At 39.8% G+C, this 19,073-nt stretch overlaps 1 protein-coding gene across 4 annotated transcripts in view; it reads left to right on the top strand.

Moving 5' to 3' along the window:
- Nucleotides 1-19,073, top strand: part of wdr7 (WD repeat domain 7) — a 159,271-nt gene that overhangs the window by 130,381 nt on the left and 9,817 nt on the right. For 2 of the 4 annotated variants that reach the window (XM_078272136.1, XM_078272135.1), the window contains exons 25-28: nt 5,767-5,884; nt 8,225-8,374; nt 9,003-9,085; nt 13,124-13,223. In XM_078272136.1, coding sequence (XP_078128262.1) covers nt 5,767-5,884; nt 8,225-8,374; nt 9,003-9,085; nt 13,124-13,223 — 451 coding nt within the window. Of the gene's footprint in view, nt 1-5,766; nt 5,885-8,224; nt 8,375-9,002; nt 9,086-13,123; nt 13,224-13,497; nt 13,663-15,242; nt 15,665-19,073 lie in introns of those variants that run through there. The other 2 variants (XM_078272138.1, XM_078272137.1) reach the window with 2 other exon arrangements.

The following is a 19,073-nucleotide window of genomic DNA, read 5'->3' as shown; positions in this document are numbered from 1 at the left end:
CAAACTGGTGAGAACCGCAGTTGCAGTGGATGTTTTCTTCCCCAATGACCACAAGAGACAACAGTAAGCCCATTCCACACTTGAAAACAAACTGCGACAAGTGACACAAAGGTGATTTTAAAGGTGAGTTATTCAATCAAAAAAGCCAATGTGTTTTATAATACAAGAAGAACAACAAAGCAAGTACAAAACACACATACTGTACAATGGCACAACGCATTCTCATGAACAGGTTTGTATGATATCTTAACGAAACTGTGAGCCGTGTACTGGTCATCGTGAGGTGACGGCCGTGATAGCCTGAATGCCAACATGCTGCTTTTTTTTTTTTACTTTAACAGCGACCTTACCGTGTGCTGCATTCAGGTTTCTCCACAGCGCTCACTGCGGTCTTGAAGAGCAATGACAATTCCCGCAAGTACGACCGTTACTGGGAATAATTGTTGCGGACAGTGTGCATGCAGCCATAGAGCAGATGGTGAGTGGGTTGCCACAGGCACCATACTGAGTCATTGAACCATTGAGGGTCAAGTCAGCCATTGAAACAGTCAGTAAAAAAACCCATCCATTTACTCCAGTTAGTCAATAATATCCCAGTTAGAGCAACACCGTAACGTAGAATAAAACCTATGTTAGGGGTCTCTCCTCATGGGTCAACACACTTCAGCTGGCCTTCCATCATGACGCAGGTCGGATCCTGCCTGTTTGTCCAGAATGGACATCTATTCAGTTATATCAATTATAGAATTCTTCTATGCAAAATCTCAAGTCACCAAAGTCTCGAATGTATTAAAAGACGAACACTCTGGCGGCCTTACTCCTCTACACAAGAGGTTGTGTGCTTATTTTTATGATTTAGCTTTTATTAATTTCACCTAATTTTCACCTTGCTATTATTTTATATTTCTTTTAAAAAACGACATTCTTGTTGTATGGCTTTGTATATCTTAAAATTGTTTCCATTATTATCAACCTGTTTTTGTTACTAGTATTTGTATTTTCATCTCTTTAGGATTTTCTAATTGTATTGTTTTTTTTTTTGCTCATTGTGTGTCCTGTTTTTAATACCTGTGCTACTGATTTGTTTCTTTTGTACAGCTTGAGTGCTTCACTAAACCTCTTATACTTCCCATGCATGCATCCCGCGGTAATGAAAAAACAACAACACTGTATCGCACTGTATGCTATTTACGTACTGCGTAGTAGCCCACTGACCCTGATGTTGTGACTTGAGGAAAAGAGCATGTGAGACAAATTTAAACATGAGGTGCCAAGTGATCTGCATTTTGTTATAGTTAAGTTGTAGTTATAGGTTTTTTTATGCATTTCTACAGCACCCCTGACAAAGGTTGAAAAAAGCTAGTATAAATGAGCACACCAGCCAGTAAACCAATTATGAAACCAGTCAGTAAGCATGTCGGTTACTAAACCATCCAGTCAGTAAACAGCCAGTCATTCATATACACAGTCTAGGTTTCTTGCAGCAGTGACTCTCAACATGTGATCGAGGTTATTCAGTCCTCCCTCACACACACAAATCAATACTTCCAATCCTCACTGTGTGTATGTGTGTGACTCAGTATTGACTGGATAATGTCAGCGTGATACTGGCTGTGAATGCAGTCATGTTGCCAGATTCACACACTGAACATGTGTGTGTGTGTGTGTGTGTGTGTGTGTGTGTGTGCACGTGTGTGTGTGTGCACGTGTGTGTGTGTGCACGTGTGTGCGATTATAGGTATTATCCTCTCTCTCTCTTTCTTTCTCTCTCTCTCTCTCTCTCTCTCTCTCTCTCTCTCTCTCTCTCTCTCTCTCTCTCTCCCTCCTCCCAACCAATCGAGGCAGATCGCTGCCCACCTAGGAGCCAAGTTCTGCTCAAGGTTTCTGCCTGTTAAAAGGAAGTTTTATCATCGCCCCCACATTAAGCAATCACAATTGCTCTTGGGGGGGAATTGTTGGGTCTTTGTAAATCATAGTGTGGTCTAGACCTACTCTATCTGTAGAGTGTCCTGAGATAACTTCTGTCATGATTTGACACTATAAATAAAATATAAAGAAGTTTTTTGAAAGGATTATTAGGAACACCCTACTAATACCGTGTTTGACCCCCTTTCGCCTTCAGAACTGCCTTAATTCTTCGTGGCATTGATTCAACAAGGTGCTGGAAGCATTCTTTAGAAATATTGGCCCATATTGATAGGATAGAATCAGTTGATGGAGATTTGTGGGATGCACATCTAGGGCACAAAGCTCCCGTTCCACCACATCCCAAAGATGTTCTATTGGGTTGAGATCTGGTGACTGTGGGGGCCATTTTAATACAGTGAACTCATTGTCATGTTCAAGAAACCAATTTGAAATGATTCGAGCTTTGTGACATGGTGCATTATCCTGCTGTAGTAGCCATCAGAGGATGGGTACATGGTGGTCATAAAAGGATGGACATGGTCAGAAACAATGCTCAGATAGGCTGTGGCATTTAAACGATGCCCAATTGGTACTAAGGGGCCTAAAATGTGCCAAGAAAACATTCCCCACACCATTACACCACCACTACCAGCCTGCACAATGGTAACAAGGCATGGCGGATCCATGTTCTCATTCTGTTTACGTCAAATTCTGACTCTACCATCTGAATGTCTCAACAGAAATCGAGACTCATCAGACCAGGCAACATTTTTATAGTCTTCAACTGTCCAATTTTAGTGAGCTTGTGCAAATTGTAGCCTCATTTTCCTATTTTTAGTGGAGATGAGTGGTACCCGGTGGGGTCTTCTGCTGGTGTAGCCCATCCGCCTCAAAGGTTGTTCATGTTGTGGCTTCACAAATGCTTTGCTGCATACCTCAGTTGTAATGATTGGTTATTTGAGTCAAAGTTGATCTTCTATCAGCTGGAATCATTCGGCCCATTCTCCTCTGACCTCTAGCATCAACAAGGCATTTTCGCCCCCCAGGACTTCCGCATACTGGATGTTTTTCCTTTTTCAGACCATTCTTTCTAAACCCTAGAAATGGTTGTGCGTGAAAATCCCAGTAACTGAGCAGATTGTGAAATACTCAGACCAGCCCGTCTGGCACCAACAACCATGACACGCTCAGAGTTGCTTAGATCACCTTTCTTTCCCATTCTGACATTCAGTTTGGAGTTCATGGGATTGTCTAGACCTGGACGACACCCCTAAATGCTTTGAAGCAGCTGCCGTGTGATTGGTTGATTAGATAATTGCATTAACGAGAAATCTTACAGGTGTTCCTAATAATCCTTTAGGTGAGTATAGTTTGACATAGTTTTAGTTTTTATTTAGTTTGAATTTTACTTTTTGTTTGTGTGTCATATATATGTGTGTGTGTGTGTGTGTGTGTGTGTGTGTGTATATATATATATATATAATTTATGTTCGGTAGAAGACCATCTTTTGCTATAACCTCACAAATAAAATTGACACATTTCCGATAATGTCACCAAAAATTTAACATATAAACTTTGTAAAGATGACCAGGCTGTTGTAATAAATTGCAATAGATTGCACGTGTACCTAAAGCCTGCAGCTCATTCTCATGAACTGGTTTGTATGATATTGTACAAAACGTTATGCACAACAATACATAGGATATCTTACGAAATTACGGCTGATCACGTGATGGTTACTGCGACCTGTCATGTGACAAGTTTAGTCACCGGGCACCAAAACGACTAGTTAAATTATAAATAAAAGTTTGTAGTTGTGCTCCCGGGACTCGAACGCCCGTTTAACGCCGCTCCTCTGTTTGAATGTCCTGTGTTTTGGTAACCACCCATCCACCCCGACGACCTCCCTACGTGAATTTTCACCGTCTTAAACTAAGTGCTCCGGTCAAAAGTAAAATAGCCACTAGCGGTCGCTGCCTTACAGCAGCAGTCAATGTGGGGCATACAGTAATAAATGTGGAATATAAACAAATTACATTGCATTACTTTTTGTAGTTTTATGTACAAATGGCCTAATTAGTGGCCACATATAGTTTTAGCTTCTACTTTAGTTTTTTTTATTAATGACAATAACACTGTGTGTGTGTGTGTGTGTGTGTGTGTTACGACTGTAATAATAACCCCGATTATTTTATTACATGTTCTAAACGTTGGTTATTAACCTCAGTGATTCTCAGTACAATTAGCTCCCTGCACTCCTGCTGCCTTACATCAACATTGTGACTGTTTCCAATTACAGCCACCCCTCTAAATGAATTGATTGCTGATATAATGCCAATATATTACCAGCATTAATTACAGGTGCTGTAGCTTGTGATCTGTAATCAGAGGAGATGAATTATACCGTCCCTCCACCAATCAGTCCCTCCCTTTCCTCTCTCTCTCTCTCTCTCTCTCTCTCTCTCTCTCTCTCTCCCCAGAGTCATTTCTTAACAAGGTGGCCTTGCTCGCCTCTCCTCTCTTTCCCTCTGTCTCTTACACACACACAGACACACACGCACACACACTCACTCTCTCTCTCAGAGGGGTGTGTGGCCAGCTGTTAGGGTGTGTGTGTCTAATTCCTGTTGCATTGTGGGAGTCCATTATGCCGTCGTCTGGTGAATGGCTCCCATTGACTCAGCCTTGACATTATAAGCTGCCCGCTAATCTCTTCACTCCATTTATTAGTAAGGCTCGATCTCTCTACCGATTCTCTCAGTTAATCTCGTTTTCTTCCGCTCTTTATACAATTGTCTATTCAAATGTCTCTCTCCCTCTTTAGATCATTATACAAATCTCTCTATAAAGGAAACTGCTCATGATATTCTATATTTCTCTTATTGTCAACAGATCCCATGAAAAGACCAAAACCAACAATGAATGTATCTACTAACAAGTATTGTTTGTGTATCAAAATCTGATATATCTTCTTCCTCTGTGCCATAGGGCTAAATTATTGTTGCAACGGGTGACATATTCCTTCATTACTATAAACACACACTGTAGTTTATTTTGACTCAATCCCACATACACTGTCCTGCTGCCCCAAATATTCACTAGAGCACCAAAAGTGGATTAATCCACAGCTGAAAATTGTCCCCCCAAAATATTTACCAGAGGTGTTGATTTGACTTTGGACTTTGACTTTAACACCAGTGACTTCACTAGGACTTTAGCCGTTTGAGTTGGAATGACTTAATATCCTCCCTCAACCAAATATTATCAATTATGTTTGATAAAAGCAGCAAATGCAGCAAAGCAATCCATCGGCAGCCAATCAGGTTGCACGAGAGAGTGACGTGCATTTGGTAGTTCAGACAAGCAGACAGACAACAGATGATACTTCTTTATATCCCATCCAGATGTTAAGACTGTGCTCAACAAAAAAACAGCTCAAAAGTTACAGATAACATACTGAGGCACACCTGAGCAGTTTTATTTATTTGAAAGTAATGAACACGCTTTTAAAAGTCTTCAGTATTTCTGTAAATGTACTGTTGCTGTGTACTATTTTTAAACGGGATAACCTTTCTTGAAAACAAAGTGTAGGACTTTGACTTGACTGGGAACTTCGTAGACTAGACTTGAGACTAACTTGTGACTTGCAAAATAACTACTTTATCCTACCTCTGCTTTAAAAAAAACAAAAAAAACTCTATTTTGTGAGCTGTTTTAAAGACATATTTCGGCATTTTCTAAAAAACCTAACCTACACCTCTGTCCCCCTCTCTTGTTCCGTCTCTCCTAACTTAAATCTTTGCTTTCCATGTTGATTTGTCAAGAAAAAAATATGTTCTCTCTCTTTCTCTCTACAGTGTCACCATGGGTCTGCCGCTCAACCCGCCGGCAGATTCCGCTCGCTCATCCCGCCATGCCCTCTCTCTCATTGCTACTGCTCGACCACCAGCTTTCATCACCACCATTGCAAGAGAGGTGAGACAACAAACAAACAACAAACAAACATAAAAAACAACTGCTTCAAATAATCGTCAGGTACCATATACTTGTTTTACATATCATGTGTTGCTGTAACCTAACCCTGTTTTTTGTACAAAGTGGCCTCTTTTGGTTTTGCCCAGTGTTTTCATGCTGACTGTGGTGGAGGGATAGTAATGAAAAGAGGGAATTTTATACTAAAAATAATAAAACTTTGGAAGATAACCACTTGATTTGTCTAACCCATACTGCTGAAGCCACAAGACACAAATTAATTTAACTTTGGAATGTCATTTTTCTACTCTTGTTCATAAAATGGATTGTGGATTTTACACCCAGCTTGGAAGCAGATTACAGGGAGAGTTTCAGATTTTCAGATTTTTTATGTGGCGTTGTGTTGTACTGGGATTGCATGAGGCACTTATCCATAGACAGTATATTACCTACGGTAGATGGAGGCTGGCACACCCCCAGTTTGGAGAAACATGCAGGAGTACCGGCTTGGAAGCAACAATGTACTGCTGTGGACAGGGGCACATAGCAAAAAAACTTATTTTAGCCACCTAAAATAAGGTGATATATTTACAATTTTATTTTTACCACTTTACCTTGCTGTCAGACAGCTCTTTTCGATGGAAAACTGAATCCGATTCAAAGCCACCAGACTCCTTTGTCAAAAACAGTAATTTTACCTCACAAAACACGGGAGCTGCTGGTTTACCACTGCTTCGATCGGTTAGTTTGTTGGTGTTATTGTTTGAATTTCAAAATAACCCTTTAAAACACCAAAAGGAGTCTGGTGGCTTTGGAAATATTACCAATATAGCCTACACTTTAACTGATATTGCTTTTTTTAGGTGGCTAAAATACATTTTGCTGTGTGGCCCCATCCACAGAACTACATTGTTATCAGTGTTGGGCAAGTTACTTCCAAAATGTAATACATCATAGATTACTAGTTACTGTCATTCGAGAGTAATTAGTTATATTACAATATTAATGTCTCTGAATTGTAATGTTTTACACTACTTTTGCATTCCTTTGAGTTACTTTCACCAAAATAACCGCAGAAGAATGACTTTGCTTGTGAATTACACCACGGGACTTAAAGTCTCATGTTTATCCACTTTAATAGCCTACATCGTCATTTATATATAATATTTTGAATTATTAATTTGAATCTGCAAAGTAGGCTAACTAAAGCTATAAGTAAGTAAAGTAAAACAGAGGCCGTTACTTGACTCTGAATTATAGTGGAGTAGAACTATAAAGTAGGAGAAAATGAAAATACTATACTACTATAGTATAGTAAGGCTACTTTCCACTGCTGATAAAATGTAATGCTATTAGTGTAACAGGCCTAAACATTAATTCCCGACATGTTTATATCTGACACGGCTGTCCACTGACGTACCGTTACCTGTTAAGAGATAGATGTCCGTAGCCTACCATCTCTAGTTCTGGCTCTGACCAGGGGAACAGAGACAGGCCAGCACCTCGCTTCAACGCAGCGCAATAACTCCATCTCGCAAATATATCCGTCTCTGCAGTCATATCAACCATCGAATTCCAGCAACAGGAAATAACACACTTTTTTTTCTCTGCCGAAATGTTTCGCGATGTTGGTGAATTCTTAAAAAACAAAACACCACAGGTTAAAATACGTTGTAACATTAACGAAATTGTATGAGTAATCCGTTACATTACTGCGTTACAGCAAAAAGGAATACTTTACTGTAATTACGTTACTTTTGTAACGTGTTACTCCCAACTCTGATTCATAGTCTCGAGATAACTCTTGTTATGATTTGATACTATAAATAAAATTGTATTGTATTTAATAGTAGGGATTGCAACAAGCGATTATTGTCATTGTCACTTAACCTGTCAATTATTATCTTGATTAATCGATTAGTTGTTTGGTCTATAAAATATCAGAAAATAGTGAGAAATGTCGATTTATTGTTCCCAAAGTCTAAGATGACGTCGTCAAATGTCTAATTTTGTCTCAAAGATATTCAGTTAACTGACATAGAGGAGTGAATAAATAAAAATCTTCACATTTAAGAAGCTGGAATCAGAGAATTTTAACTTTTTTTTCATAAAAAAATCCGTCAAACCGATAAATCAAAATAGTTTGCAATTAATTTAATAGTTGACAACTATTCAATTAATCTATTAATCTTTCAAACAACGTACTTAGATAAAGCATGCACACCCAATTGAGGAGCTAAATTACAAATGTTAATGGTCTCAAATGCAGTGTGTTTCTCTTTGTGTCATGTCTTTCATATATGCTTTCTCCAGTGATAACAGATGTATATGTCCGTTTTCCAGGTTCATCGGTACAACGCAGCTCAGGCAAACTCTCAGTCGCAGCAGAACGTTCACACCACCACTCTGGCCAGAGCCAAGACTGAGATACTGCGAGTGATTGACATCCTGATAGAGAAAATGCCTGGCGACGTCGTGGATCTGCTGGTCGAGGTAAACTTTATTAAATATGACATGTTATACTACTAATTATGAAGATGGCATTCTCCACAATCCCAGTAAAAATAATCCACTTGCATATTTGGCTTTTAGAAACCGTTACCAACATCTGTGAAAAATGTTGAATTCATTTTCCATAGCTACAATACAAAATTTCAAAAAACAATATTATGGGAAGTAGGGCTGGGCGATATGGAGAAAATCAGATATCACGATATTCTTGACCAAATACCTCAATATCGATATTGCGGCGATATTCTAGGGTTGACAATTGGTGCTTCAACAAAATATCTTCACACTTAGATTTTAGATAAATAATCATCAGTAATGTGGACATAATGTCTAAGTGGGAAAAAGGCAAATAATACAACAGCTAGAACAGCCTGGTAAATTCAAAAAAGTACATCACTCTACTGTAATACAGCCAAAAGACAACACTTATGCCATATTACGATATTACGATATCCAAAATCTAAGACGATATCTAGTCTCGTATCCCGATAGCGATATAATATTGATATATCGCCCAGCCCTAATGGGAAGTATCATCACCTCCTTCTATTCCTCCTCTGTCTCCTCCTCGTCTCCTTCTCTCCTCCCCTCTTCACCTCCTCTTCTTCAGGTGATGGATATCATCATGTACTGTATTGAAGGGTCTCTGGTGAAGAAGAAAGGGCTGCAGGAGTGTTTCCCTGCTATTTGCAAGTAAGTGTGTGTCTATGGGCCAACAAGCCCCAGGGGCGGGCCTAGAAAGGGGGCCCAATCCATTGGGCTAGAGTGCTTTCAATCTGACAGTTGTGATGCCATTGGATCAGAGTACTGTTACTTGGCTCCCTGTTCTGCAAATTTTTTCAGCTCTTGTCACATAACCAACTAATGTTTCCATGATGCCGATCCAAAATTCTGGTACCATTGAACCAGCACTGGAATTATTATTTTTTTTTTTTAAAAGTGGCAGACTGAGCCTATAGAAAATGTGTATTGTATTCAGATATACAATTTGTTTAAAAAGAAAACAAGTTAAATTAATAATGATTATTTTGATTTATTTAGCAGAATTACATTGTGTTGTTCTATCCTATATATCCTACCCCCCTTTTCTTTGCCTGACAGTGTTACTAGATGTCAGCTGACGACTATATTGAGTTTCAAAACAAAAATGAGAGAGTAGGAAAAATCTGGTGATTTAATCTCCCATGACTCCATTCCCAGTAGCATTACCATGCCTTACCTTTCTGCTAAGCAAACAACTTGAACTGCTTATGTGTGGAAAAGCAATGGAATATAGTCAGTGGTGCTGCCTGCTTTCATGTTGTGCAGGTCCAATAAGTTTAAGAAAAACAAAGGGTAACACTTTACTTGAAGGTATCTACATAAGAGTGACATGACACTGTCATGAACACATGACACAGTCATGACACATGAACCCTAACTCTAACCATAACCATAACTTGTCATGACAAAAACCGAATGACATTTACTAAAAGAAGCGTTATGTCATTAACATTTATGACTTGTTTATAATGTTTATGACACATCCATGACAGTGTCATGTCACTCTTATGTAGATACCTTCAAGTAGTATAAACAAATAAAGTGACATTTTCAAGAAACTAGACATGCCAATCTTTGACTGAACCTGGTTCCACGCTAGGCCTTTGCCCAAGCCGGAGCCACAAGGAAAGCTTCTGCTTGGGTACCCCTTACTGGCTGTCAGAAAGAGACATCAGCAAAAGGCAGACCCCTTTCTTAAATATTCTCACTAAAGTGATCACTCTTTACATGGTGAGCACCAGCAGCAACTAGTTCTCTAGACAGGGGAGCAGCAGACAAAAAGCCAGCCTTGTGCTAAGGAATCACTGACAGGACTATGTGGGAAGTGGCATGTGGTTATGTTAATTAAGGCCTCTTGGTTTGTGGCCAGCTCTTTGCTGGCCATAAATATGATTACTTGAACATACCCAATGTGATATTTTCAACTAGACAGTGTTTGATTAAACCTAATACAAAAAAAGGCCTTTGCCCAAATCAGAGCCCAAAAGTGAAGCTCTGACCCACTGGAGCTATCTGCTTTGGAATCCCCTACTGGCTGTCAGAAAGACATGTCAGGAAAACGTTAGTCTATATCGACGACATTCCACTTCCAGGATTGTTCAGGTGCCGCCGTAAATTCCACTGGATGCCTCTCTTTTTAGGCCGGATGTCTGGCACCTTCTGCTTTCTTTGTGTTGGCGTTCCAAACTCCGGTGGAATTCTGAGGACTATGGTTAACTGCTCCTCAGATCTCTGCAGGGTAAATCCAGACAGCTAGCTAGACTATCTGTCCAATCTGAGTTTTCTGTTGCACGAGTAAAACAACTTTTGAACATACACGTTCCAACAAAACAATTTCCTTTCCGAGGTTATTTTGCAGAGGCACCGTTATTGTGTCTGGGGCTTTGCGCCGCCCAAGACGATTGTGATTGGTTTAAAGAAATACCAATAAACCAGAGCACGTTTTTCTCCCATCACAGAATGCTGTGTGGACTAGCCAGACCCTCCTCTGCAGCGCTGTGGAGGAAGGTCTGGCAATGCTAGCAGAGCAAAAGGTTAACCCAGGGTTCTCAGGATAATCGTGTAGTCTACGTGATACACAGGTATACGCAGAATACCCACTAAGAAATCTCCAGGATTTCCATATACCCACTTGGGGTCGAGTAATGTGACAGCAAACTAAACTAACACTGCAGAACATGCAGAGAGACTTTTCTCATCTTTCATCGACCCGCTCCTCACTGAGCGCAGTGCGTAGTGTGTGTGTAGCGACCGGGCCCAAATGCTCCACCTACACTAACGCCAGCATCCTCCCTTCACCACACATTTAAGACAAATATAAGTAGCCTGTTTTATTTTGTCCTCGTTGCTTTGGGGTCAACTTTTGTGATCCAGGCATAGGTCCCTGATGTGAAAGCCCCCTTACTGCTTTATATTCCGTTCTATTTTTGATATATTTTATGTTGAATGTCATCTGTGTTTTCTTTCTCATAGGCTAAATAAAGGTATTCCCACCATAAATTGGTGCATAAAAGTGTATCAGAATGCAGGAAATTAGTCTTTGATGCTCAAAATAACCCTAGGGGAGGACACCCAGACCCCACACTTTGATATGCCCCCCCAGGCCCATTCAGAGCCAGGAAAAAATAAGTGGTACAGTATACCCACTACAATACATTAAACTACGCCACTGGCTGCACCTGTATTCACCCTCTGTATGAGACACTCTGTAGGAGCGCCTGTCTCTTTAATCCCTCCTCCCGAAAAAGCCCAGTCTGCCCTGATTGGCCAAAGTGTTTCTTGGAATCTCCGGTGCGCTCCAGTTTTGTTTCACTAGCTAGTATCAGCTAGAGCTACTGCAACGGAGTATATAGCAGGACTTTGTACCGTGAAAAATCACAAATAAAGGCTTCTAAACCTAATACTACACAACCGGACATGTCCCAACACTAAAGTGACCGGAATTTGGGGAGAAATGACCAGGATTGGCCGCCAAGATTATGTTGCGTTAGCATACAGCTACTTAGTTAACAGTATGCTAACGTTAGATTGGAATGGAACGAAGCAGCGCTTTCTAACATCAATAATCGCAGATAAAGGCTTCTGAACCAAACACTACCCAATTGGACATGTTTCAGCAGTAATGCGACCCGGAACTGGGGAACATTTAACAACATTGGCAGCCCAGATGACATTGTTTACTGCCATTTGCCATGTAGCTGCTATAGTTAGTAGTGGACACTAATAGAATATAGCAGCACTTTCTACAGTCAAAAATCGCAATAAAGGCGTTAATACTACATAAACAGAAAATGTTTCAGGAGTAATGTGACTCGGAAGTGGGGAGAATTTAACAACACTGGCAGCCAAGATGACATTTTACTGCCATTGACATGTATTTACATGCAACAATGTTAACATCGCAGTGTCTTAAAAAAAAAACACTCCAGTCCTGCCTTCCTGGAACAGATGACCAATCATAGAAGTCCGGCTTAGAGTTGCATAACACTTAGGTAGAAAAACCTGTTGAAATCAGAACGTTCAGAACAGTTGGAAATCTGAACGTTTTAGCTAACGGGGCTTTCTCTAAAATACGTTTACCTCATTATTTGATTTGATTTGATTATTTATTTGGTTTGGCCACGTTTAACATGAAAATCCAACATTATAACACTGAAGATATGACATAAAATACGAAAAGGCATAATATGTCCACTTTAAGGCTACCACCAGTAGGAATCCGTTTGGGCCACAGGGGACTAAAAGGATGGCAGCACCTGGGATTGTTGTGCAAAAGTCTATTAGGCCATAAGCTTTGACATTCCCTAATAGTCGTCTTTACTTGTTTTTTTCTTCTTGGTTTGTCTTCAAATCATGACCTGTTTTAAGAGTAGATTTGTCTATTTTCCATGCAATGTGGACTTTTGCAACCCATTTAAAATCAAGTTGGTCTCTCAGCTAATTAACAGTAGGAGTTTGTACAGAATGTACATTTTAAGATGATGTCAGTTTATCTCTATGCAATCGTATTTTCTACTACTGCTTAGCTGACATACTGAAGTACAGTTGTTTCTTGGGGTTTTAGTTTTATGGGAACGACACAGCGTGATTGTTAATTCTTTGTCTTTTCAAATCTTCCTGTTTCTTCTTCTAGATGATGCCCAGTTGAATGTTAATGTATTATCTTGGGTTTGTTGTCCACTGGTTCAGGTTCTACATGGTTGGTTACTGTGACCGCAGTCACCGCATCGCTGTTGGAGCTCGCCAGGGTTCAGTGGCTCTCTACGATGTCCGTACCGGAAAATGCCAGGTACATTAAAAACTCTACACCGCTCATCTAATTAGTTCTGCTGTTTGATTACAACAGGAAGAAAAAGCCAAGTCAAGCTTTCTCCTGCTTTTACAGTTTTTTCCATCCATCCATCCATCCATCCATCCATCTCTGTCCATCTCTTGCTTATTCATTCATCCATTCATCCATTCATCCATTCATCCATTCATCCATTCATCCATATACCATCCATCCATCTGATGAACTGATCATCTACTGTGTATCATGCTCTTCTCCCTTGTCTTTTTTACAGTCTATCATCAAACGTCCATCATTTGATTCATCTGTCCAACTCCCCTGTCCAATTGTTTCTTACCTATCTTAAATTTTTTCTGTACATCCATGAAAAGGACGTATTACATCTAATTACAGGAGAGCAGTAAGAATGGGTGTAAATAAAGAGAACATAAGAGCAGGAGAGGAGTTTTGCCTCGACGTATTTTTCTCTCTCAGTAATTGATTAATGATGAAGCAATGACTCTCTTAACACATTTATGTTTTATTGTATGTGAGATTGTGTAGTGTATGTGTTTTGTGTGTGCTACTTGCCTTTGTTTGTGTGTATTTCTGTGCGTGTGTGTTTGTTGGTAATTTGCTGCGTATTGATTTGCAGTAACCTGAGCAGTCTAGTCTGGTGCAGGGGGTCATTTATATCTGATAACAGCACTGGCCCCTGTTCACCCGACATTTAGTTTGTGTGTGTGTGTGTGTGTGTGCGCGCGCGCGTGCGCGCGCGTGCGTGCATGCGTGTGCATGGTCTAAAGACAGAAGACACTTTTCCTTTGAGTGTTATTTACAGTAATTAACAGTTAATTGATAATGGCATTGCGGAAGGAAACAATAGCGAAAGTCTAAACAGTGTGTGTGTGTGTGTGTGTGCGTGTGCGTGTGCATGGTCTAAAGACAGAAGACACTTTTCCTTTGAGTGTTATTTACAGTAATTAACAGTTAATTGATAATGGCATTGCGGAAGGAAACGATAGCGAAAGTCTAAACAGTGTGTGTGTGTGTGTGTGTGTGTGTGCGCGCGTGCATGTAAAGTGTTTGCTGTAACCATTTCAAGCATTTCATTTCAAATGTACAGTAAGATAAAACTATCTTCTTCATTAATAGGGTTGGATATCTTTTAGGTTTTATTTGTTCTGAGTTTTATTGATTCTGGTACTTCTTTGTACTTACTGAAACATGTTTTCAAGTCTGGGCCAATTATTTCAACAAGAAAGAAACCAAATTATGTTGGAATCAACATTTATACAACCTTTTGCTACCATAAAATGTTGTCAAAAGTGAGGACCATTCTATTAACAACTTACAGTATGGTTATAGGGCATGTGCAGTTATGCCACTAACAATCTACTAAAGCTAGTGGCATGTCTTTAGGGAAGACAAAGCCAGTTGGTTCGGTCCATTACATTGGTCCAGACTGAAATATCATAAAAACTATTAGATGGATTGTAACGAAATTTTGTACAGACATTCATGGTCTCCAGGGGATAAATTCTACTGACTATTTGATCCCTTGATTTTTTTTCTAGTGCTGCCACAAGATTGAAATGTCTGGTTCAGATTAAAATATTTTAATACTGTATGTGTGAACAGTGTTAGACTTGTTATTGTGAAGCAGCTAGTCTATATCTACGACATTCCACTTCCGGGATTGCTCCGGTGCCGCCGGAAATTCCGCCGGATGTCCCTCTTTTCGGCCAGATGTCTGTTACCTTCAGCTTTGTTTGTGTTGTAATTTTAAACTCTGGTTGATTTATGAGGACTGGGGTTAACTGCTCCTCAGATCTCTGCAGGGTAAATCCAGACAGATAGCTAGACTATGTTGTGTGGACTAGCCAGACCCTCCGCAGTGCTGTGGAGGAAGGTCTGGCAATGCGAGACTATGAAGCAGCTTACTGTAGCTTTGGTCAATGACCATGATCATCAACTCCTTGGTTCATATAGGTCTACATTAAAAACACTGGTATTTGTCTGCACCTTCTTTGTCTGCAGATCAGTTTTAAATATCACAGGGAGGAATGTGAAGACAAGAAACTGCGGTGATCAGACGTTCAATAGAGCTGCAAATGAGAGACTTTTACTGCAGTTTAGGCAAACCTCAAAACTCCATCACGTCGCCAATGTGGGTGACACCTTACAGTTTCTGTTGTATCGAAAACCACTTGTGCAGTAAAGTTGAATTAAGTTTTAGCCACATTTTTTATCACTAGCTAATGTTTGTCATATTGTACGCCAAGTTATTGTATATAACGCTGAGGTAAAAAAAGGGATAGTATGTCAAAAATGTTTCAAGAATTAATGAGAAAAATCTAAAAGCATGTCTCTTTACAAAACCTCTTACTGTGAAAATGCTTCAAACCAAAACCCTTCTTGGCACTTAAAGGTAAATATGTAACATTTCTGCATTAAAAGGTTTAAAAACGACTATACCTATGTTATATAATTTCTTGAGTTGTCTACTTACACTATCCCAAATGTTTCCAACAATGTTCAAACCCAGAGAAATCTGTTATTTTATTTTAATGACACGGGATGTTTCATTTAGTCGCCTGTCGCCGCAGTGTTGTGCTGAAATTCTCCCCCCTTTAGCGGTCTTCTTTACAGTTACGTTTGACCCACAAATGGTGACTGTCCTGCAGACAAAAGGTGAAGGTGGGGAGAATTCCGGCAGCAACACCCGGCAGCCATCCCATGGATGTAGGCGTATCCTCGTATCTCAGGGGCCGCGGCTCAGCCCCGAAGATACTCGGCGGACAGCCCCAACCGCGAAATAAGTCTCTCTGCGGTGATGAGTAAGGTTACAACAAACCCTTTTCCCCCCGGTGCTGAAAACATCCAAAAAGTGACACTGACGTGAAATGAATTGTGATATTGTGGTTTTAGCTGCTGGCTAATGTTAGCTTGCTTGCTCACTTACTGGTCAACTACCAGTACAAATCAAATCAAGAAAACGTAATTATGTGGGAAAACTGCAGCCATTTTATCAGAATGACATGCTTAAACTTTACTAAATGTAACGTGGCTAACACTGTAACGGATAAACCCATCCGTGAACAGATATATTAATCGGCAACTCCCATAATGCCACTTCACGACGTCATCAAAATGTTTACATCCATTGTTTTGATTGAGAGACTTCTAGCGGCAGAAAATTACATATTGTACATTTAATGCTTTTCAAAAAGACGTTCATTTTATTATTATTTATCAGTGATACTTAACATTCACCCCCTGTAGACCTGAAAGGTGGCTTTACAACCTGTTGTGGTGTCCTCCTTCACAGACAACAGCAGCTGTCAGAATCAGTCAAATTAATTCCAATAGAGACAAGTTTTCAATGTGGAAATAAAGTTGTAACATGTCCACAGAACCGTGTAAACTTTTGGATAAATAGCAACATACAATCTGGGTTAAAATATGCTCCTTATATAAACAATCTAAGCCTTGCTTAGTCAGTAGGCAGATTTATTGCCCAATGAAACACTTTGATTTCTAGCTCATTTTAATCAATGCGAGAATTAAAAAAGAGAGATAAAGAAAAGCAAGAGATGGTCCTAAGAATGGATGATGGATTAAAAGAAGGAAAAGAGGATATAAGAGGGGAGACTTGGGATGCAAAGGGAGAAGAGGAAGGAGATGAGAGGCAGAGTTTTTGTTCATTTGTGTGCGTGTGTGTGTGAGTGCGTGACTGCGTGCATATGCACGTTTGTCCAACTGTAGCTAGCTAGTCCCTGCATGACCATCTGCCACAGCTTTGATCAGCCTCCGTGAACAGCCCTTTGTAAGCTGCATTACTGTGTGTGTGTGTGTGTGTGTTTGTGTCCAGCTGCTTGCTCTGCTTCTTTAATAGACTCTACTGAGTCTACTAATTGAACACAAAGAAACAAACTGACTGATCTTTCTCTGTCTGCATCTGTTTCTTTCTGTAACCACTCACACCAGAGAAAACACGCTGCAACTAAAAGGTGTAGCTCTGCCTCACAGTTAACACCTCCCACTGCACAGCCTATCAGTGTAGCTGGCCATACACTGAATAATCGCATGTGCTTAAGATAGATTTATACTTGATGCAAGGGGTTAACTGCAGTCTTACCATAGGTACCCATGGCATGGGTTTTGATTTATAGCACAGCGTCTGATTTCCGTTGATATCATCACCACAACAGGGACGGTTTTGCTAGAAGTGTGTTACTTATAGGGGAAGACTACTAAGTCGTTCTTCAACTTGCTTAATGTTGTCTTTACTATCAACAGCATCCACCGCATCAGAAACTTGGAGAAAAGCCTTGCTGGCTCCACACGCACCTATGCCTCAATGCACTTATAAATCCCCCTTTAGGATTGTAAGTTTAAGGGCTTGCACATTAGCAGACCTACCGCAAGATGAACTTCTGATCTGAGCTTGATATTTATTTGGGTTTTTAAGTTAACAAAAATAAAACAATTCTTAAAATTGGTAACAGTAGTGTATCTATCTGCTCACAACATAATGAAACTGCATTGGAAGCATTCCTACTGAAGCCAGCAAACTCAGTTAGCTGTACAGTTATTGTAGTGCTATCTCTACCCAATTGTAAGCAATGTTAGCGTTACCTATACAAACAAACACACTTGTTTAGCTGTAATTGTAGTTCTGTTGGTATCCAGTTTGCACTGTTAGCATTCCCTGTCGGAACCAACAGAATTGGTTTGCCATAAATGTTGCACTTCCTGTACTCAGTTGTTAGCATTTTTATCATTCCGTATTAAAACCGACTTCTGAAACAGATTGATCATAGAGGTGTAGGCTGAAGTCATTATTGCACCTCTTTTACGATACAACATTATTAACATTTATGAATAAGCTTAAAAAAATGCAGACCGAAAAGTCATATACACAACATATATAATAATAGAATATTTATATTTGTCTATCCAGGTGACAACTGAATTCACACTTCCTGTTTGTTTGTGCTGTTCTGTACAACGTTAACTGGACCAGCTTAGTTAGCAGCTTTTGTATTTACAGTATCTGCTCCAGCCTGGGCTGACGTGGCCTATTCTACATGATGCAGCTTAATATAACAAACACATCAATATCAAGTGTTTGAATATGCAATGGGTTTTAAACCAAAAAAATGATTTACTGTAACACTTATGGTAGATGCAGAAACATCACTAAACAATGTAATACACAATGTGTGATGCAACTTTCTGTGAACCTTTGTATTGGTTAACATAGAAGAGGCGGGGTTTTAGAGCTGTCAGTCTTAGTCACAGAGGATGGAAATAAGATAGAATGAGCCTTCTGTATGACACACACACATACACACACACACACACACACACACACACACACACACACACACACACACACACACACAGTCGAGTCCCCCAGGCGTCAGGTGTATTGAAGTAGAGAGTGCTGTAAATGGTTTCAGTGTGCTTCACTGCTCTCTGATAGGCTGATTGATTTGGTAGACAGTCCACCGTGACACACACACACACACACATACACACACACACACACACACAAATCTAAATATATATGAAAGCATCAATATTTGATGCACATTTAAACAGGTCTGCAACCTGTTTCTCTCTCTATACACATATTTCTGTTCCTTTTATTTTTCATTCGATAATTCATAATAAACTCATTACATTTTCCAATTAATATTTGTATTTCCTGGTTATGTCTTTAAATTCATATAAATACATATATACGTTATTATTAAGCAGCTGTATCTCAGGTGGTAAAACAGATTAGTTAATCCCCAGCTCCACATGTCTAATTGTGCCTGAGCAAGACAATAAACCCCAGATGCCAAATGAATGTAATGA

The sequence above is a fragment of the Sander vitreus genome, chromosome 16 (genome assembly GCF_031162955.1).
Source record: "Sander vitreus isolate 19-12246 chromosome 16, sanVit1, whole genome shotgun sequence".
Lineage (NCBI taxonomy): Eukaryota > Metazoa > Chordata > Actinopteri > Perciformes > Percidae > Sander > Sander vitreus.
This window is presented reverse-complemented; position numbering and strand designations above follow the sequence as displayed.